The sequence below is a fragment of the Pristis pectinata genome, chromosome 18, assembly GCF_009764475.1.
Source record: "Pristis pectinata isolate sPriPec2 chromosome 18, sPriPec2.1.pri, whole genome shotgun sequence".
In the NCBI taxonomy this organism is placed as follows: domain Eukaryota; kingdom Metazoa; phylum Chordata; class Chondrichthyes; order Rhinopristiformes; family Pristidae; genus Pristis; species Pristis pectinata.
Genome location: NC_067422.1, coordinates 9796218 through 9819726, shown reverse-complemented (window position 1 = coordinate 9819726; position 23509 = coordinate 9796218). Strand labels below are relative to the sequence as shown.

Here is a 23509-nt window from a genome sequence, read left to right as displayed (position 1 = left end):
GGTGAGAGGGGATGAATTGGGAGGTGGGGTAGAGATAGAGAAAGGGGAGTGGAAGAAGAGGGTATTGATGTGGGGAGCAGGCAAGGAAGGGGAGAGGGGAATTGAGAATGGGGGGGTGTTTTGGGGAGAGGGAAATGGCAAAGAGAGAGCAGCAAGTTCTGTAAAGCTGGTTCAACCAAAGTGTTCTGCTAACACCAGTAGACCTTGGAGATTATTCTTAAATGTGCAAGCAATTGAATCATTTGCAGCATAGACAAAAAGGTGTTAAAATAAGTGACACGAAATAAGATGATAAGGTTCTACCACAAAGGTTACTGCAAAAAAAATACTTAAGCTCATGGTGTGGGAAGTATATTTGGCAAGGATAGAAGATTGGCTGGCTAACAGGAAACAGAGCATGGGTATAAATATGTCTTTTTCTGGTTGGCAAGATGTAACAAGTGGTGTGCCACAGGGATCAGTGCTGGGTATCAGTTTTTATAAATGACTTTGTTGACGGCTCTAAAGATAAGGTTGATAAATTTGCTGATGAGACAAAAATAAGTAATAAAGTAAGTTGTGAAGAGGATATTAGGAGGCTAAATTGTAGGAAGCTATATTAGGAATGTCATTGGTTAAGAGAGTCGACAAAGACCTTGCAAATGGAGTAATATGTGGAAAGATGTGAGGTTGTCTATTTTAGTAGTCAATTAAGATAGCTAAGAATATTATCTATTGATAGGGAAAATTGAATACAAAAATTATAGAACATAGAACAATTACAGCACAATTCAGGCCTTTTGGCCCACAAAGCTGTGCCAAACATGTCCCTACCCTAGAAATTACTAGGCTTACCCATAGCCCTCTATTTTACTCAGCTCCATGTACCTATCTAACAGTCTCTCGAAAGACCCTATCGAATCAGCCTCCACCACCGTTTCCGGCAGCCCATTCCACGCACTCACCACTCACTGAGTGAAAAACTTACCCTGACATCTCCTCTGTATCTGCTCCCCAGCACCTTAAACCTATGTCCTCTTGCGGCCACCAATTCAGCCCTGGGGAAAAGCCTCTGACTATCCACCCGATCAATACCTCTCATCATCTTATACACCTCTGTCAGGTCCCCCCTCATCCTCTGTCTCTCCAAGGAGAAAAGGCAGAGTTCCCTCAACCTGCTTTCATAAGGCATGCTCCGCATTCCAGGCAGCATCCTTGTAAATCTCCTCTGCACCCTCTCTATGGCTTCCACATCTTTCCTGTAGTGAGGCGACCAGAACTGAGCACAATACTCCAAGTGGGGTCTGACCAGGGACCTATATAGCTGCAACAATACCTCTCGGCTCCTAAATTCAATTCCCCGATTGATGAAGGACAATACACCATATGCCTTCTTAACCACAGAGTCAACCTGCGCAGCCGCTTTGAGCGTCCTATGGACTCGGACCCCAAGATCCCTCTGATCCTCCACACTGCCAAGAGTCCTACCATTAATACTATATTCCGCCAACATATTTGACCTACCAAAATGAACCACTTCACACTTATCTGGGTTGAACTGCATCTGCCACTTCTCAGCCCAACTCTGCATCCTATCTATGTCCCTCTGTAACCTCTGACAGCCCTCCAAACTATCCACAACACCCCCAAAACTTCCGTGTCTTCCGCAAACTTATGAACCCGCCCTCCACTTCCTCATCCAGGTCATTTATAAAAATCACAAAGAGTAAGGGTCCCAGTACAGATCCCTGAGGTACACCACTGGTCACCGACCTCCACTCAGAATACGACCCTTCAACAACCACTCTTTGCCTTCTGTGGGCCAGCCAGTTCTGGATCCACACTGCAATGTCCCCTTGGATCCCATGTCTCCTCACCTTCTCCATAAGCCTCGCATGGGGTACCTTATCAAACGCCTTGCTGAAATCCATATACACTACATCTACTGCTCTCCCTTCATCCATGTACTTAGTCACATCCTCAAAAAATTCAATCAGGCTCGTAAGACAGTACCTGCCCTTAACAAAGCCATGCTGACTATTCGTAATCATATTATACCTCTCCAAATGTTCATAAATCCTGCCCCTCAGGATCTTCTCCATCAGCTTACCAACCACTGAGGTAAGACTCACCGGTCTATAATTTCCTGGGCTATCCCTACTCCCCTTCTTGAATAAGGGAACAACATCTGCAACCCTCCAATCTTCCGGAACCTCTCCCATCTCCATGGACGACACAAAGATCATCATCAGAGGCTCTGCAATCTCCTCCCTCACCTCCCACAGCAACCTGGGGTACATCTCATCTGGTCCCGCTGACTTATCTAACTTGATGCTTTCCAAAAGTTTCAGCACCACCTCTTTTCTAATATCTACATGCTCAAGCTTTTCAGGCCGCTGCAAATCCCCACTACAGTCCCCCAGATCTTTTTCCATGGTGAATACTGACGTAAAGTATTCATTAAGTACCTCCGCTATTTCTTCCAGATCCATACACACTTTCCCACTGCTGCACTTGATAGGCCCTATCCTTTCTCATTTCATCCTCTTACTCTTCACATACTTGTAGAACGCCTTGGGGTTTTCCTTAATCCTGCCCGCCAAGGCCTCCTCATGTCCCCTTCTGGCTCTCCTAATCTCTTTCTTAAGTTCCTTCCTTTTAGCCATGTACTCCTCCAGATATGAGGTTATATTTCAGTTATATAAGGCATTAATGAGACCATATCTGGAATACTATATAGTATTTGCCTTCTTATTCAAGTCTTATTCAAGATTTAATGGATTGAAGGCTGTTCAGAGAAGGTTTACTAAAGTATTACCTGGCATGGGTGTCTTAGCAGGTTAGACAGGCTCGATTTGTATCGGCTAGAGTTTAGAAGAGTGAGATATATACGATTCTGAGGGACCTTGCTAGGGTGGATGTAGAGAAGATATTTTTCAAATAGGGGAATTTCAAAGAAGAGGTCACTGTTTAAAAATCAGCTGTCACCCATTTACGAGAGAGTTGAGGCATTTTGTTTTCTCAGAAGTCATTGGAACTCTCTTCCTCAAAGGGCAGCGGAAGAAGAGTCTTTGCATATTTTTAAGACAGAGGTAGATCGTTGATCAGCAGAGAAGTGATGCAGATCGATTAAAATAAGACCATAAGACTTAGGAGCAGGAATATGCCATCTGGCCCATCAAACTTACTCCACCATTCATCAAGATAGTGGCGCCATTTTTCATCACTGTGAGCATATCTCTTGATTCACTGAATGTCCAGAAATCTGTCGATCTCACTTTTGAAATAACTCAACAACTGGGCCTCCACAGCCCCCGGGATAGAGAATTCCAAAGATTCACCATCCTCAATTTGAAGAAATACCTACACTTCTCAGTCCCAAATGATCTATCCCTCATTCTGAAACATTGTCCCCTGGTTCTAGACTCCCTAACTAGGGAACCCATTCTCTCTGCATCCAGCCTGCTGAGCTGTGTAAGAATTTTGTAAATCTTCTCAGTTTTAGAAATTAAGGCTTGGTCTAAGGCGCTGGATTTAGGCTGCAGTCTCTGAGGAGACGTGGGTTCGAATCCCACCACTACCAAGCTTTGAATTTTCACCTGTGTTTTGGGCAGGCACAGTAGTGTAGCGGTTAGTGTAACGCTTTACAGTGCCAGCGACCCGGGTTCAAATCTGGCCACTGTCTGTAAGGAGTTTGGACATTCTCCCCATGTCTGTGTGGGTTTCCTCCAGGTGCTCCGGTTTCCTCCCACATTCCAAAGACGTACAGGTTAGGAAGTTGTGGGCATGCTATGTTGGCGCTGGAAGCGTGGCGACACTTGCGGGCTGCCTCCAGAACACACTACGTAAAAAGATGCATTTCACTGTGTGTTTCGATGTACATGTGACTAAAAAAGATATCTCATCTATCTTATCTCTTTCTCATACATCAAACCTACCATCCCTGGAACTAGTCTAGCAAATCTTCATTACACTCCCTCCATGGCAATTAGATTCTTCTTAGGTAAGGAGACCAAAACTATACATGGAACTGTAGCTGCAGTCGCAGTAAGGCACCTTTACTCTGTTCTCAGACCTTCTCGTGATAAAAGCCAACGTACCATTTGCCTTTCTAATCATTTGCTGTACATGCAAGTTGGCTTCTAGTGACTTGTGTAATGGCTGCCTTGGTCCTTTTGTACAGCAACATTCCTAATCTCTCACTATTCAAAATGTAGTTTATCTGTCTTGTGCACCAAAGTGGATGACGTCACATTTTCCCATGTTATATTGTATCTTCCAAGTTCTTGCCCATCCATTCATCTTGTCTCTATCTCCCTGAAGCCGCCTTACATTTTCCTTCCTGCTCACAATGCCACCTGTTTCTGTACCATTAGCAAACTTGGAAATATATCATTTAATACCCGTGGATAACTGGGGCCCAAGTGCCAGTCCCCACTAGTCACAGCCGCTAATCTGAGAAAACCCCGTTTATTGCCACTCTTTGCTTTCTGTCTGATAACCAATTCTCTGCCCATTTCAGTACATTACCAGTTCTGTCTGCTCCAACCTGTTGACCAACCTCCTGTGAGGAATCTTATCAAAAAGCATTCTTAAAATTCAAATGCACCATGAGGTTCCCCATATCTATTATATTAGTCAGATCCTCAACGAACTCTCGATATGCTAGGACCATTGGATAGGTTGGAATGCTGGTGTTAAAGTTACAGTCAGATTGGTCATGATTTTATTCCATGGCTGATCCGGGATGAAGTGACCTGGTGCTGCCCCTAATTAATTTTTGTTGGATGTGACGAGAAGCAAAATATAGAAAACCTGAAAATCAGAAAGAGTAGGTTCTTCCGAAACTTGTATAGGGAAGATTTTGCTTAATATGTAAGTAAAATTTGACATAGAGACAGAGAATGCTGGAACCATTCAAGTCAGGCAGCATCTCTGGAAAGAGAAGCAGAGTTAGCATTTCAGAAAAGTTTTGTCAGAAAGTTCTGATTAACATTACTGACTACTGATCTGAATATAACTAATTCTGTGCTTGCATGGATATAGTTCTGAATATAACTTTGTAAATTTTTATCTGTGGGTAGCAATTAGATTTCTCAGACAAATAAGTATCACATTTTTGTCGCTTGCGGAAGCAGATAATTTAACCATAATGATGTGCTGAAAGGTAGATACTTGGAAATGTTAGCCTGCTTTGAAAGGTTGCAGTTTTAATTGATTAATCATGTCGCTAAAATGTTTGTGGTTTCAGATGCCATTTTTATCTCTGACCAGCTGAGTACATGGGGTATAATAGTGTGTTGCTTCAGTTGTTGGTATCTGGAGCCACGAGTTCAAATCTCGCTGTAGCAACTGTGGAATTTTAATTCAAATGATTCAGTAACTCTAGAGTTTAAAAGGAAAAGCTAGCAGTAACCATGAAACTATTAGATTGTTGTAAAAACCCAGGGACAGAAAGCAATCACAGGGAAGATCAGGCAACAGTAGGACATACAATAGTAAAAGATGCTGTTACATTATTGTAATATTAAATAGGCTGAGGATCAAAAAAGATGCAGATGTTGGAAATCTGAAATAAAAGCAGGAAATGCTGGAAACATTCAGCAGGTCAAGTAGCATCAGTAGAAAGAGAAACAGAGTTAACATTTCAGATCAAAGACCCTTTGTGAGCCAGGGATGTGGGTGGACTGTGTGCTAACTCAATGTCACAGCAGAGATGACTGCATGTGTTAATAGTTTGTGTAATGTATATTGTTAATCAAGTGTAGTTGGTTAGCCTGTGCTGTTGTATGTTCTTAGTATCTACCTGTTCAATGCCATGTTATGGAAAAATGTAAAGCGGTGTACTTGCATCTTTCAGTTTCATACCTTTGGGCTAAATTTTAACTATGAAATGAGAGCAGCACATCCAGCCCTTATGATTTGTGTTGTACGAAGTTGTCATGCTTATGGTGAGTGCCCAGAATAAAATGTTTTGTTGCATGTAGTGACGAAGCTCTGACCAGCTAGTGAGCAGCTGATTGGATTATCACCTTGTCAGTCTAGCTTGGTGACCTTACTGCTGTGAGTGACTGAGATTAGTTTGATGTGTGTAATTAGTATTTAACATAGAAGCACAGAAAATAGGGGTGGGAAACTCGGCCCTTTGAGCCTGTTCCACCATTCAGTACAATTGTGGCTGATCTGCTTTCACAAAAGCATATTCCCCCTCTCTCCACATACCCCCTTGATGCCTTTTCTAGAAATTTATCTATTTCCTTCTTTAAAATATTCATTGACTTGGCCTCTATAACCATCTACAACACTCTCTGGTAGCGAATCCATAGGTTCACCACTCTCTGAGTAAAACAAAATCTCATTTCAGTCCTAATACTCCATCCTAAAGCCTGAGGCTGTAATCCCACCTAGGGGATACATCTTTCCACATTCAGCCTGCCTCGTCCTGTCAGAATTTTATTAATTTCTTTTAGATCCCTCCCATTCTTTTAAGCTCTAATGAATACAAACCTAGTCAACTTAATCTCTCCTCATATGACAGTCCTGTCATGCCATGAATCAGTCTGGTCAACTGGTAAGTGAGAAGACCAGGTAATCCCCCAATCCTGGTTGATGAACCACATTCTTTACTTAGCAGGACACATCCTCGAAATCATTTTTGTCTGGGTTGATTGTCATTTCTGACAGTAATGTATTGTGATTTAAAGTTGCCCAACTAATGGCTATCTGCCAAATGGTGAGATGTATTTTGATTCAAAGATTGTGGCGTAGATAAAAACACGGTTATATAGTGCCAAATAAGCATATTTTGTTGCCATATCTGTATATGCTCCTGCAGTGATTACATTTCAGAAATATTGATTGGCTGTAAAGTACTTTGGGACATGAAAGGAGCTATGGAAGTGCAGTCTTTGTTATATTGAGATTGTTTTCGTCCTTCTTGTTGGGGGAGAAAAGGAAAAAAGCCAATCATTTGCAATCTAGCGAGGAACTCTCCTGAAAAGAAAACACTTTATTAGCCCAAGGATCAAGATGCTGGCAGTTTTGCATTGGTGTAGCCAATCATACCTCAACAGATGAGTCAGTTTGGGTTTTGACCACTGCCTGAATATTTCTAGCGGTTTTCTATCTGTAGGCATTTCTCCAGAGAAAAGTTAAATGTACACTTCACCTCCTATTTACTTAGTACAATTAAATGTTTTGCCTTTGTGCTTTACCTTAGCAGTTAATAATGCAAGATGCATTGCACAATTATGTCCACGAGTGTTATTTAATTTGCTGAGATTATTGCCACAGGACCATGACATATACCTTAATTTCTTGCACATTTTATCTGCCACATCTTGATTATTGTGCTTCAGATACATTTCTTTTTCCCATTTGTCACTAAATGAGTTAAATTTTATACTCAAACCAAACAGGCAACAAACTAAGTCGGTACCTAGTAAGAAATGAAAGCTGCCATTAAGCTTGCTGTTGGCTGAAAATGGTCAGCATGTTTCAATCTTCAAAGTTCTCTAACGATTCAGTTCTGCTTGACCTGTGCCTCTACCTACTTAATAACAGTCTGTGCCATCAAGACACAGCTCCATCAGAATAATCCCACCTGAATTCCTCTCTTTATGGAACAATCTGCCATCCGATATTCTGTGAGCAGTTTTATTCATTTACTTTGTTTAAATATTCTGCCATGCCTGTTTGTCACATCGCAGTTCATCTTTGGTCTGTAACATTGGGTGGTATTCCTAATTATTGCCAAGGGACAGTTTCAGTTTTTAACTGTGTGGTTGACATTTTTTGCTGCCAACAATGCCTATGCCTTTAAGATGACTATTTTAACTGGATGTTTCCTGATAGTGGACTTCTGCAATTTATAAGCAGTTGTAGTTAACTAGATTTTCCGAGTTAGACCATTTCTTATTTAGATAAGGAAAAATTTGTGCATGGGCCTTATAGGGGGAAATCAGCTGAACAATTTTTTATGCTTGATATAAAACACTATGATGCTCAAGTAACTCAACAGGCCAGGCAGCATCTGTGGAGAAAAGCAGGTAGTCAATGCCAATGTGAGGAAGGGTCGTGACCTGAAATGTTGACTGCCTGTTTTTCTCCACGGATGCTGCCTGGCCCGCTGAGTTCCTCCAGCATCATAGTGTTTTTCATCTAGATTCCAGCATCTGCAGAACTTTGCTTCTCCAATTTTTTATGCTCATTCAGGGATATGGGCATCATTGGCAATGCCAGCAATTATTGCCCAACACTAATCATTCTTCATACTGGTGGTGAGCCATTTTGAAGCACACAGTCCACGTGGTGAAGGGGAGACACAAGAGAATGCAGATGCTGGAATCTGGAGCAAAAAACAAACTGCTGGAGGAACTCAGCAGGTCAGGCAGCATCTGTGGAGACTGAGGGATAGTCGACATTTCAGGTTGTGACCCTGCATTAGGACTGAGAATGTTGAGGGGAGGTAGCCAGGATAAAGAGGTGAGGAGGAGGGGTGAGACAGGAGCTGGTAATTGATAGATTGAATCAGATGAAGTAGGGGATGATGGGCAGGTGGAGCCAGTTAGGTGGAGGGAAGGGTGGAGATCAAGACAGAGGTTGGAAGATGAAAAGTGGAGACAATGAAGGACTGTTGATTCTGGAATCTGATAAGTAAGGAAGGTGATAAGTGGAACCAGGTAAGGAAGGGATGATGGGCAGTTTCAACCAGTTGGGGAGGGGGTAGGAGGCCCAGTGGGTTAAGTGTGTGGGTGAATGGCAGATGGAACCGGGTGGGGAGGGGAAAGAAACTGGGTAATGGTGGGCTGGTTGGGGTTGGAAAGAAGTGGGGGGGGGGGGGGCGCGGGGGGCGCGGATGTTGGAGAGAACCTGAATGGATCAGAAGGAGAGAGAAGGTTAGGGTATTTGGTGACTCTCTGGTTCACTGATTCCTCCCCACTCTCCCATTCCCCGCCCCCTGGCACTTTCCCCTGCAACCACAGGAGGTGCAGCACCCATCCCTACACCACCTCCCTCACCACCATCCAGGGACCTTATCAGCCCTCTCAGGTGAGGCAGAGATTGACGTGCACCTCCTCTAACCTCGTCCACTCCATTCAGTGCTTGCAATGAGGCCTCCTGTACGTCGGTGAGGCCAAGCATAGACTAGGCGGTTGCTTTTCCAACCACCTGCACTCTGTCTGTGGCGGCCATCTTGAGCTCTCAGTTGCGTGTCATTTCATCTGTCCTTCCCATTCCCACAACCTGCCTGTCCTCGGCCTCCTCCACTGCCAGGGTGAGGCCAAGTGCAAACTAGAAGAACAGTACCTCATATTCCGCCTGGGTCGTCTACAGCCCAATGGTATGAACATTGAATTTCCCAATTTCAGTTAACCCTTGTTGTTCCTTTCTCTCTCCTTCTGATCCACACAGGTTCTCTCAACCTTCCCCCCCCCCCACCACCCTTCCGAAACCCCAGCCTCCCCATTACCCAGTTTCTTTCCCCTCCCCCACCTGGTTCCAACTGCCCATCATCCCTTCCTTACCTGGTTCCACTTATCACCTTCCTCACTTATCAGATTGCAGAATCAACAGTCCTTCATCGTCTCCACTTATCACCCTCCAGCCCCTGACTCTACCTCCCCCCTCCCCCCTAAGTGGCTCCATCTGCCCATCATCCTCTCCTCACTTGGTTCCACCTATCGCCTGCCAGCTCCTGCCTCAGCTCTTTATACTGGCTATCTCCCCTTGACACACTCAGTCCTGATGCAGGGTCTCAACCGGAAAATTTGACTATCCCTCTGCCTCTACAGATGCTGTCTGACCTGCTGAGTTCCTCCAGCAGATTGTATTTTACTCCACATAGTGAAGGGGTTGGGCAGAGAATTCCAGATCTTTTGACCCAGCAATGATGAAGGAATATATTTCCAGTTTAGGTGATGTGAGACTTGGAGAAGAAGATGGAGGTGTGGATGTTTCCATATATTTGCTGTCCTTCTAACAGTCAAGGTTGAGGATCTGTAAGATGTAATTAAGATAGTGCTCGAGACAATTAATGAGCAACAGCACAAATTATCAGCCAATACTTTTCAAAATTTTTCAAGAAGGAAGTGTGCAATGTGCAAATTTTTCTGCAAGTAACATTATAAATGAAACCAAAATGGGTTTCTTAAACTTCTTATTTTTGTCCTGTACTATTAGTAGTATATTACTGTGTTCCTTTATTGGTAACTAAATCTAATTAAGTAATATAAGATATTTTTTCATCTGACTGAAACAGTTCCCTTAATTTATTCCTTTAATAAGCAGGTGAAACGAATATCATTTTTCACCAGAGCACATTCCTGGATAATGTATTTTATACTGGGTAGGATGGAGGTTGTTGAAGTGCAGAAATATTGTAACAAAGGTGTTTTGTCAAATGTTGCTCATTTAGCCATTTATAGTCAGATGAAGGCATGTATCTGTCCTGTGGAAATTCAGCACCTTAAACATAGAAAAATATTTTCCACTGTTCTGTGTATTCAGGTTTCACAGCTTATAGTTAAAGTAATTTGGTTTTCCTGTTCTATTTTGTTATTTCTAACAATGCTTGTTATGAAATGTTTTTTTTTCACTTCTTCATTCTCATGTGCTATAAGCACCTCTACCCCCCTAACATTGGTTAATCAGAGCACAGATACTATCAACTTTCCATACATCATGAGGTCTTTAGTTATTTCCATACATTCTTGTTCACATCTTTGTTTGCTTCTATTATGTCTGTTGAGGTCTGTGGCTTTTTGAACCCTTTAAATGTGTATCAGGGTGTTTCATGGACATCATAGAATGATTCTTCTTGGATGATCCTTCAGAGTCGAGGATGAGCTGCCTCCACTGTAGTCCTGAGGAATTGGAGATATCTGTGCATGAATTCTTTGAATGTGGGATGGGCGTTGTTTATCAACTATCACATGTACTTAACAGAGTCTGGTCTGAGTCCAAGATGATTGGAGACCATGCTCTGCTGCTCACACTTGCACTCGCACTCACACTCACTCACAAACACACACTCTAAGCACATGTAGATGCAACCTGGTACTACTTCACTAGTGCACTTGTAACTATAACTCTGGCCTCACGATCTACCTTGTTGTGACCTTGCACCTTATTGCACTGCACTTTCTCTGTAGCTGTGACACTTTGCTCTATACTGCTATTGTTTTTACCTGTACTAACTCAATGCACTTTGTACTAACCCAATGTAACTGCACTGTGTAATGAATTGACCCGTACAATCGGTATGCAAGATAAGTTTTTCACTGTACCTTGGTACAAGTGACAATAATAAACCAATACCAATTACATGAGTGGGCCTTGATCTTATGAAAGCGCTGTTTCTGACAGTAATATAGGCACAATATGACTAACTTTAACTCAGTCAGCAAGTGATGGAGAAGATATGTAGACAAATTGCAGAGATGCAAGAACAATAGGGTAGAGTAGAGGAGATGTCAACTTCTCCAATGTTAACTGGGATTTCTGAAGTGTGGAAGACATAGAAGGGGTGGAATTTTTAATGTGTGTCCAACTGATCTTTTTAAAACAGTTCAGTTATAGTGTTACTAGAGAAGAGGCAGTATTAGATCTAATCTTAGGAAATGTAGCCAGGCAAGTGGTTGAAGAGTCAGGAGGAGAACATTTGTGGAGATAAGCTGTCTGTAAGCTTCACAATAGTTATGAAAAGGGATAAGGATGGTCTGGACATTTAATCCTGAATTGGGGGAAGGCCAATTTCAATATCATAAGACAGAAACTGACAAAAGTAGACTGCGAGCAGGTGCTTGCAGGTGGGTGTACATCGGACAAGTGGGAGTCATTCAAAAGTGAAAACTGAGAGCTCAGGGCCAACGTGTCCTATAAGGCTGAAAGATACAGACAGCAGATCCAAGGAACTCTGGATGTCATGGGCTGGATAAAGAGACTCTGGATGTCGTGGGCTGGATAAAGAAAATAGATCGAGTTTGTTGTCATGTGCACAAGTACAGTGAGGTACAAGTAGAATGAAAAACTTGCTTGCAGCCTTCAATATGCCAGCGCTACCTTTGCCCATCTGATGAGAAAGGTGTTTGAAACTGTCAATGATTAGAGTGTAACGATAACTACCAGGGCTTCATCTGGCTACCTTTGTGCTATAATGGCAAGGGTGGTGGAAATTACACTTGCTGTGTCACAGTGATGCAGTTATTGTGTGACTGCATCTTATTTGGTTTTTTTTCATTACTGAAGGAATTACTGGATGATAAGTAATTCTTGCCCAACCTCCAGGCCTATAATAGTATAAACAAGTGAATAAGCAATATAAACACAGAATTTGAGTAATCTGGCCTCGCTGCTTGCCTCTACCATGAGGTTAAAACTCAGTAAATATTTCGACCTACATATTTTTAAGACAGTAGTAGCTACCTACGTAAAATGTTAAAAATACATCGAAAAAGCAAACTGTCTGAGGAACTCAGCTGGTCGAGCAGCATCTGTGGAGGGGAAAGGAATTATTGTCGTTTCCCCTGCATCAGGACTGAGAGGGGAAAGGGAAGGTAGCCAATAGAAAGAGGAAGGTGGAGTGGTGAGACAGGGGCCGGTAGGTGAGGGATGATGGGCAGAAGAAGCCATACGGGGGAGAGGTGGAGCTGGGAGACAGAGGCAGGTGGGTGATAGGTGGAAGCAGTCAAGGAAAAAAAAGATGGATGGAGCCAGGTGGGGGAGTGGAGACAGAGGCTGGAGGGTGATAAGCGGGAACACAAAGGCCACAAGTGCTGGAATCTGAGAAGTAAGGATGATAATGGGAACCATTAAGGAAGAGCTAAAGGGCAGGTGGAACCAGACAGGGGTGGGGATCTGGTGGATGAAGTGTATGGGTGGTGGGTGGATGGAACCAGGAGAGGAAGGAGATGAAAATGGGTGATGGAGGACTGGGGAGGGGGCGTATGGGAGAGGGAACAAAGGTGGGAGGATCAGAGAGAGAGAGAGATTCCAGATTCAGATTCCAGTATCTGCAGTCTCCTGTGTCTCCATTAAAAATAATCGTAGTGACTTAATCACTTTAAGTATTGTCTGTGTCCTTCTGTCACTGTTGTATAGTGTTGGATATTTACTGAATATAGAGGTTTAAAAAGTCATGAGCGGAGTCGATAAAGTGGATGGTCATAGTCTTTTTGAGCAGGGTAGGGGAGTCTAAGTCTAGAGGGCATAGATTTAAGGTGACGGGGGAAAAATTTAAAAGAGACCCGAGGAGTACCTTTTTTTTTAATACAGAGGGTGGTGGGTATATGGAATGAGCTGCCAGAGGAAGCTGTAGAGGCAGGTACATGTTTTAAAAGACATTTGGATAAGTACATGGATCGAAAAAGCCAACAGGCAAATGGGACTAACTCAGACATCTTGATTGGCATGGACGAGTTGGGCTGAAGGGCTTGTTTCCGTGCTATATGACTCTATACTTGTTAAAAGTAATTCACAGTTACTTTACATTTATCCTTCAGAAAGCATATGAGGAAGGCATTTGGTCTGGGTCTGTGGCAATCCTAGGTCTTCAACCGGTAAAGCTCTTCTTACACTTTGTCCAGTTTAAAAAAAACAAATCTGAAAGCACTTTATGGCCAGTGAAATCATTTTGGAATATGTCCACTGTTGTAATAGAGCAAAACTGTGTGCAAATATGTGATAATGAGCAATCTGCAATAGTGATGCTGATTGAATGATATATCAGGACTTTGGGGAAAACTCCCTGCCTTTTCTTTGAAATAGTCTCAAGAGATCTTTTGCACTTTGTCAGTCCAACACAGGACTGTCAGCATGTTAGGAGTGTGCTCAAGTTTCTAGAGTGCAGTCTGGACCTAGAACCTTTTGACTTAGAAGTGAGAGTGTCAAAGCTGATGCTGAAAAATTACTTATGTTACACAGCATACTTAATTCATTGGCTGCACAAGGTGCCAAAACATTGATGTAAATACAAAAGGAAAAATTATTCAAAACTGCTTTTCAGCTTAATGTTGCTAAGCAACACATTCATTTTGCAACTAACAAAAGAGAGAGTTGGCAAGAGTTTTTAAAACCTAATATTTTTGTAAATGATTCATGCCTTTCAGTAACTTGGGTTCAGTCTCTATGGTTTTTATTAGGAGCATCAAACCATCTGCTCTAGGAACCCAGCAGGTCAGGCAGCATCTGTGGGAGGAAATTGTTGATGTCGACAATTCAATTCCTTTCCTTTCCTCCCACAGATGCTGCCCGACCTGCTGAGTTCCTCCAGCAGAGTGTTTGTTGCTCCAGATTCCAGCATTTGCAGTCTCTTGTGTCTCCAGTTTTTATTAGGAATCGGTTTGATAGAATTTGCATTGTACTAGCGTACAAACGTGTGCAGCTTATAGATGGTGAGAGTACGATGGGAATCATTGGGTTTTCACCAAGAACTTGAGTCCTTAACGCAAATCACCTGGATTAATTGGAGTATTAATAGATCCATGTTAGCATATGCTTCAACACATATGGAAATATTAGTGCATTGATTCCAAAATTCTCTACTTCCAAAATTCGAATTTCATTGACTTCATTGAAATCAGTATTCAACAAGAGTATGTTATTGTATCTCCCAGTTAGCGCATGTGATGAAGTCTGTATTTTTACACCATGGTACTTGAAAACATAGAAAACCTTTGCTGCGGTTTCAAGATTGAGATTGACTTTGTTTGGCATGAATATTGAGAGATAGGAAAACAAGATGAGCAAGTGGAATTGGGGTATAGATAAGCCTTGATATGAATAAATAGTGAAACAGGCTTTTAAGACTGAACACTCAGAACTAAAAATTCAGAGGAAATCTCTTTACCCAAAGTACAGTGAGAATGTGGAACTCATTCCCACAAGGTGCAGTTGGAGTGAATAGAATAGAGAATTTGTATCAGAGACTTTTAACATCAGAGACTTTTTCCCAGAGCGACAATGGCGAACACGAGGGGACATAATTTTAAGGTGATTGGAGGAAGGTATAAGGGGGATGTCAGGGGTAACTTTTTTTTACACAGAGAATGGTGGGTGCGTGGAATGCACTGCCAGCAGAAGTTGTGGGGGCAGGTACATTAGGGACGTTTAAGAGATTCTTAGATAGACACATGAATGATAGAGAAATGGGGAGCTATGTGGGAGGGAAGGGTTAGATAGATCTTAGAGCAGGATAAAATGTCGGCACAACATTGTGGGCTGAAGGGCCTGTACTATGCTGTAGTGTTCTATGTTTGAGAATCTGGACAAGCATGTGAGGGAGAAAGGACTAGTGGGTTATGCTAATAGATTTAAATGAGGAAAGACAGAGAAGGTTTGCATGGAGCATAAACAGGCATGGACCTTTTGGGCTGAATGGTCTATTTCTGTACCTGATATTGTATGTAAATAATTCTGTGTCTGTTCGCTCCACAGGAAAAAGTTGGTTCCAACATTGATATGACTTTGAAACCTTTTGCCATACATTTCAAAGCTGTGTTTCTTTTTATTTCTTGTCCACATCTGTAATAATACTTACGTTTATAACAAATATATACTGCGGAAGCAGTTGTATAATTACTTCCTTTCTAAACAAGCTGCAAGTATCATCTGCAAGTATCATTACATTACAAATAATTTTTGCCCAGAACTGTAAAATTTGCACTGGATGTCCACATCAGTCAGCGTTTTATATGTGATCTGAATTTTCAAGTCACTACCTCTCACAAAACTGTCTTGTTGAACCTCATTTGATGTTTCAATGAGTTAATTCGATGATATCAACTTTGTCTCATGTTTGGCTCATGTTTCCATTATTATACACCATGGAAAAATTTCAGAGTTGGTAGTACATTAACTGGTGAATTCAATGTTTATTCAACAGAATAGAGGACTTTGCAGCCTGTTTAAACCTCTGGAATTTTCCAAAAATCAGAAACATTGTCCAATTTTATATTTACTTCAAGATTGTTCTTGATGTGTTGGGGACAGGTCAAAATAAAAATGACAGCCATTTGCAAATGGATCTTGTTGCTTCTGGAAGGCTTTAGATGCAGTACAACTTGGCCGTAGAAAACTGGTCCACCTGACTGTAGCCCTTGAGGTTGTCCACAGCCCCCTTGCACAAAGAACATGTCACCTGCAGGGACTTTTCGCTATCAGCTAGGTCCTTCTGACCCACCTAGGAACGCTGTCCCCTCTTTTTCCCATCATAGCATTCTCCAGTAGCTGCAAGGGTGTTGCCTGTAATGTCCATGTGTACCTTATAGGATTGTCCCCATGCTTGCACCTTGGGGATCTTGCAAGAGGTCACCACAGTAGGACATATTGAAACTGACGCAACATGACATTATACAGCAAAACTTAGTAATGCTTTGCCAGGGCTCCCTCAGTTGAAGATTTTAATCTTTATGGGACCTTTTAAAGCAGCATTCAAGTGACATGCTATTTTAATACCATTCTTAATAGTAAAACAATTTCAAGGCAACAGTATCCTTGTAGGATTGAAAAAATAATCTATGACTTGTAAAAACAAAATAAAAAATTCTTAGGGAAATAGTCTAGCTTGTTTTGTGTGTAGCATTTCTAATATGTTGAAACAATTCAGAGGAAAGAATTTTGTTCCTTGTAGGTTAGCCCTGAAATTCTGTGCGGTTACAGTGCATTTCCTATCTTGTATATTCTAGGTAACTCCATTCGAATGTAGCTCTAATCAAGATTGCACCAGATAGCAGAGTTCATCTTTACTAGGCCAATCTAACCAATGCATGTACCCTTTGGAAAGTGGTATAATTCTATGTAACTGCTGAAGAGATAATAGTAAAAATACATACTTGCTCTTTAGCACTAAGTACACAACAAAGCAGTGGCTGTCCTTTAAATACTGCCTCCACTGGTACTGAATTTTGGAGGTGGGAGTACAACTCAGCATTACATATTAGGCAATACTCATTGTTTATTGCTTTATCCACACATTTAAAATCCATATTTTGCAAACCTACTCTCCCCAACACACCCTTGAGCTTACTAGCCTTACACATGCAACTTCCACAACCCTCTCCCATTCTAATTATGGTATCACCACCAGGGTTTGATTCTATGGGGCCCGGCAATGCACCAACAACTCTTCTGTCTTCAAGATTAGCGTTTCAGGTTGAAGACCCTTCATCACATTGTCCCTCCCTCCCTTCTGATGAAGGGTATTCAACCTAAAACATTAACTCTTTCTCTTTCCACAGATGCTGCCTGACCTGCTGAGTATTTTCAGCATTTTCTGTTTTTATTTTATATTTCCAGCATCTGCAGTTTTTTTTGGATTTTTGAAATATTAGACAAAGTGGATGTGAGACTTTTGAGTGAGATCTCTCTGTCATCTTTTATGGTAATGATATAAGAATGCTTGTCATTGAGGATGGCAAATCTCTCTAAAATCATGGTACAATATTTAAGAAAACAATGCCAACAACTAAAAAGTAACAAAATATATTGTCCTTTTTTTTGAATGGTGTCCTCAAAGACAAACCCGGTCCTTAATCAGAACTGACATTTGTGGGGTTTCTCCAGTTGATGACTTTATACCTCACTCTTGGACCTGTTGAACTAGGAGATGGGAAGCAAGGAAAGTGACTGAAACCTTTGTTGCTTCACATTAACTTGCTGAGGAGGTCACTGAGTGGTGGCAATATAGGGGCTTTCAGTAGAAGCCAACAGCTGGGTCACCATTCTCCTGGCTGAGTTGCAAATCCACAACCTTGAATGTAAGCAAAAGAAACCAAGAAAAAACAATTCTGTTCTTGTTGTTCAGAAGATCAAAACTCATTGAACAATGCCAGTCTAAGAAAAAATGATGAGTAACTATTATGGTCAGAATGAGATAGTTAACTTATGGCTCAGCTCAAATTTGCTCCTTTGTAGTCCCATTCTCACAGAGAGCAAATAACAGGGCATTAATTAAAGTAATGCTTGAGACATCTGGGAAACTACAGCCTTGCCAGATAACAATAAACTGGTTACGGCAATGATTTCCAAATTTGTGTCATCTTGAAAAATCCTGGACTTATCAATTTTCCTCATGGAGGCTCTGGAACTGTTTTCTATGTCTTTAGATTAGGGAGGGAGATAGTGACCCTGATTTCCATACCTGGTCACAATCTAGAAACCTTTCATAGAATGCACATACAATGAACACAAGGTGAGGACAACGTTGGATTCTTCAACTGCCTTTCAGTATTCACTGCCAGAGAACTACATGCAAAGAGTAGCTAATTAGACAAAGTACCAGAGGCAAACTGTTGCATGGCTTAAGCAAGCTATAAGGGTCTATAGGAAAGAAGTAAATCAGGGAGATCAGCAGGCCATGGCCATGTATACCAACAACTACTTCTGTGTGGTAGTTCAAATTTCTTTAGAGGCAGTGGAATGAAAAGTATTGAAACCGGTGAGTCTCACGTCAGTGGTAGGGTAGCTATTGGAGAAGATTCTTAGGGATAGGATTTATAAGCGTTCGCATAACCATTGCCTAATTATAGGCAGTCAGCGTGGCTTTGTGCGGGGCAAGTCATGTCCTACTAACTTGATTGAGTTTTTGGAGGAGGTGATGGAGGCAATTGATGAAGGTGGAGCTGTGGATGTTGTCAACATGGATTCTAGAAAGGCATCTGACAGAGTCCTTCATGGTAGGTTCATTCAGAAGATGAAGATGCATGGGATCCATGGTAACTTGGCAGTTTGGATTCAGAACTGGCTTGCCCATAGAAGACGATGGTAATGGTTGATGGGACTTATTCTGGCTGGAGGTCCATGACTAGTGCTGTTCTGCAGGGATCCGTACTGGGACCTCTGCTGTCTGTGATATATATATAAATGATCTGGATGAAAATGTGGATGGGTGGGTTAGTAAGTTCATAGAGATACAAAGATTGGTGGTGTTGTGGATAGCGTAGAAGATTGTCAAAGGATACTGCAGATATAGATCAGTTGCAGATATGGGCAGAGAAATGGCAGATGGAGTTTAATCCAGCCAAATGTGAGGTGTTGCACTTTGGAAGATCAAATGTAAAGGGAAATACACTGTTAATGGCTAGACCCCTAACAGTGTTGATGTACAAGTCCATTGCTTCCTGAAGGTGACTGCAGGGGTTGATAGGGCGGTAAAGAAGGCATATAGCGTGCTTTCCTTTATTAGTCGAGGCAATAAGTTCAAGAGTCGGAAAGTTATGTTGCAGCTTTATAAAACTCTGGTTAGCCTGCATCTGGGGTATTGCATTCAATTCTGGCCGCCCCATTATAGGAAGGACGTGGAGGTGTTGGAGAGAGTGCAGAGGAGGTTTACCAGGATGCTGCCTGGATGAGCGGGCATGCACTATGGGAGAGGTTGGACAAACTGGGGTTGTTTTCTCTGGAGTGGTGGAGGCTGAGGGGAGATCTGATAGAGGTTTATAAGATTATGAGAGGCATAGATAGGGTAGACAGCCAGTATCTTTTCCCTAGGGTTGAAATGATTAATACTAGAGGGCATGCATTTATGGGGTTAAGTTCAAAGGAGATGTGCGGGGCAAGTTTTTTTACACACAGTGGTGGGTGCCTGGAATGCACTGCCAGGGGTGGTGGTGGAGGCATTTCAGAAGCTCTTAGATAGGCACATGGATGTGCAGAGGATGGAGGGATTTGGACATTGTGTAGGCAGAAGGGATTAGTTTAGTTAGGCATTTAATTACTGGTTTAATTAGTTTGGTACAACATCATGGGCCGAAGGCCTGTTCCTGTGCTGTACTGTTCTATGTTCTATTGAGTTTGCACAAACCACTATTATGGAATTAAAGTATTGACAGAACAGATGGGCAGCACAGTAGTGTAGCGGTTAGTGTAATGCTATTACAGCACCAGCAACCCAGGTTCCATTCCCGCCGCTATCTGTAAGGAGTTTGTACGTTCTCCCTGTGTCTGCATGGGTTTCTTCTGGGTGCTCCGGTTTCCTCCCACATTCCAAAGACCTACAGGTTAGGAGCTGTGGGCCTGCTGTGTTGGCACCGGAAGCATGGCGACACTTACGGGCAGCCCCCAGCACATCCTCAGTAATGCAAAAAGATACATTTCACTGTGTGTTTTGATGTACAAGTGACTAATAAATAAATATCATTGCACTGTAGGAAGTGGCACCTTTCAAATAAAACGTAGAATACAGAACAGTACAGCACTGGACAGGCAATTTGGCCAACGATGTTGTGCTGATCTTGATGCCGATTTATATTAATTGATCTTGTGTATCATCCGTATCCCTCCATTCCCTTCATATTCATGTGTCCATCTAAAAGCCTCTTAAACTCTACCAAACTGCCTGCTTCCACTATAACCCATTCCAGGCACCTACCACTCTTTGTGTAAACAAAAAAAGCTTGCCTCTCACCTCGCCTTTATACTTACCTCCTCTTATCTTAAAAGCATGTCCTCTGGTGTTTGACATTTCTACTCTGGGGAAAAGATTCTGTCTACCCTATCTATGCCTCTCATAATTTTAAAAACCTCTATCATGTCTCTCCTCAGCCTCTAACACTCAAGGGAGAGCAACTCAAGTTTGTCCAACCTTCCCTTATAGCTCATACCCTCTTATCCAGACAGCATTCTGGTAAACCTCTTCTGCACCCTTTCCGAGTCTCCACACCCTTCTTCTAATGGAGCAACCAGAACTGCACACAATACTGTGATCTGACTAACGTTTTATATAGCTGCAGCATGACTTCCTTACTCTTATACTCAACACCACTACCAATGAAGGCAAGCATTCCATACACATTCATACCACCTTATTCACTTGCGTAGCCACTTTCAATGAATTATGGACTTGGACCTCAAGATCCCTCTGTACCTCAATGCTATTAAGGGGCCGACCATTGACTGTATACTTTCTCCTTTCATTTGACCTCCCAAAGTGCAACACCTTACACTTGCCTGGATTAAACTCCATCTGCCACTTCTCTGCCCATATCTGTAACTGATCTATATCCTGCTGTATTCTTTGTTAGTCTTTTACACTGTCCACAACTCCACCAATCTTGGTGTCATCTGCAAACTTGCTAGTCCACCCATCTACATTTTCATCCAAATCATCGATGTATATCACAAACAACAAAGGTTCCTGCATCGATCCTTGCAGAACAGCACTGGTTACAGACCTCCAGCCAGAATAACAGCCTTCCACCCCTATTCTCTGTCTTCTATGAGCAAGCCATTAATGAATCCAAACTTGCAATTCACCCTGGATCCCATGTTTTATCTTCTGAATCAACCTACCTTGAGGGACCTTATCAAGTGCCTTACTGAAGTCCATGTAGGTAATGTCCACTGCCTTACCCTCATCAAGCGCCTTTGTCACCTCCTCAAGAGAGTTAATCAAGTTTGTAAGACATGACCTACCCTGCACAAAGCCATGCTGAATGTCCCTTAGCAGGCCATGCCTTTCCAAACGTACATAAATCCTATCCTTCAGTATCCTCTCCAATAGCTTCCCTACCTCTGACGAGAGGCTCACTGGCCTATAGGCATGTATCCCACTGGAGGTCCCTGGATCATCCCTATTTCCCTTCTTGGACAAAGGTACAACATTTGCTACTTTCCAGTCCTCTGGGACCTCACCTATTGCTCATGAGCACTCAAAGATCCTTGTCAAAGCCCCAGCAATCTCCTCACTTGCTTCTTTCAATATTCTGGGATATATGCCATCAACTGAGAACCTGTCTGCCTTTTCAGGAGGCCAAAAGTACCAGTGAGGTTTTTGAAGAGCAAAGTGTTTATGCAAGTATTCTGGTCAAACTTTTCTCCTCATAAATACTAAAGCAGAATATGTGGCCATTTATCTCTGCTGTTTATTTGACATCACCATGTTTCTGGATGTTATTGCACGTTATTACTGTATGCTGCATACCAGTAGGTTCTGCCATATAATAAGAGATCCAGGGTCACAATCTAAAGGCTTGCATCTATGCATATATTTTGCTAATAAGAGCAGCATTAATCTGAATCACATTTTTTGTGGGTCTGTGATATTTTTGGCACATTAAACCTTAGTTTATTTGTTCTTAAGTACACGGCCAGTGTCCAATTTTCCCTCCCTAGCTCCCAGGCTTGCAACTCTTGAATATATAAACCACAGGTCAATTGCATTACTTTCTTGCGCTGTACAGATCAACTCTTTACTCATGAATAAAAACAGAGAATGCTGGGAGTGTTCAGCAGGTCAGGGAGGATCAGTGGCAAGAGATACAGAGTCAACATTTCAGATCAAGGATTATTTATCGAACTGGAAAAGAGAAAACTAACAGGTCTGTTGCAGAGATGAGAAGGGGTGGATTGAGCAGGAATATATTAGTGTGCAGACCAAAACTGACAAAATAACAATTACTTTAAAATCAACATTTAGAGACAGAAAAGAAACTGAAATTGAAAGGCACAGTCCCATCTGGGAGAGAATTGAAGACAGAATGGACTGAAATTTAATTTCATAAACAGTGGGATACCTGACCTACTGATGACAGCTTTAGCTGTGCTTATGAGGCCACTATGAACCAGCTCACTGTTTGTGAGTGAGTGGTAAACCACATGACCAAGGGGAGCTGGATAGTCAGACATTACCAGTTCTAATGGAATCTTTGTGGTGGGGTTTTGTTGCTGACGTATACCTCGCTGTTTGATCCTGTAAGCACAGCGGTGAAAGCAGACCTCGACATTCCACTTTGATTTGGTGTGTGCTAGTGTCCTATTGACCACATGTCCCAGGTAACTTCCCCGTTAGTTCTTTGTTTCAGTTGGGCCATTACTAATAAATGCACATTACAGCAAATTGTTTATTAACTGAGGGGACATTTTATTGCTTATAAGCAAATTCAACCAGAGACCTTTTTTTGTTGAAATGATTGGTGTTCTGAATAACCTTTTCATTAAAAAGAAAAAAATGTTTTAAATTATCTAATAGCAAGAAATTATTTGATTTGGTTTTTAAAGTTAAAACTAGTTTTGTACATTTTTATAATAGCAGACAAAGCTAGATAGCCTCAACCTTAAAGAGATCTGCTTTTGGGTTCCTTTACAAAGTCAAAGTTGGGTTTATTGTCATATGCACAAGTACGTGTATGCACAGGTGCAATGAAAAACTTATTTGCAGCAGCATCACAGGCACATAGCAGCATATGAGCAGCATTCACAAGAAAGACATAAATTATACATTTTTTTTATAAGAAAGAAACACAACTAGAACAAAAAAATGTCCATTTTACTGCAAAGTGATCATAGTGTTGCTAAACTAGTGATTAGGGCTTTGCCAGTTGGTTCAAGAACCAAATGGTTGAAGGGAAGTAGCTGTTCTTGAACCTGGTGGTGTGGGACTTCAGACTTCTGTACTTCCTGACCAATGGTAGCTGCAAAAACATGGCATGGCCTGGATGGTAGGGATCTTTGATAATGGATGTTGCCTTCTTGAGGCAGTGCCTCCTGTAACTGCTACCGATGGTAGGGAGAGATATGCCTGTGATGCATTTCA

The 23509-nt window shown here is 42.0% G+C and overlaps 1 protein-coding gene across 3 annotated transcripts in view; it reads left to right on the top strand.

The window, feature by feature from the left end:
* Window positions 1-23509, top strand: part of tha1 (threonine aldolase 1) — an 85951-nt gene that overhangs the window by 13589 nt on the left and 48853 nt on the right. Inside the window, exon 2 of one of the 3 annotated variants that reach the window (XM_052033157.1) lies at window positions 9316-9322. The exons of the other annotated variants lie outside the window; for them this stretch is intronic. Within the exon in view, the coding sequence (XP_051889117.1) occupies window positions 9316-9322 (7 nt within the window). The remainder of the gene's footprint in view (window positions 1-9315; window positions 9323-23509) is intronic. 3 annotated transcript variants of the gene reach the window in all.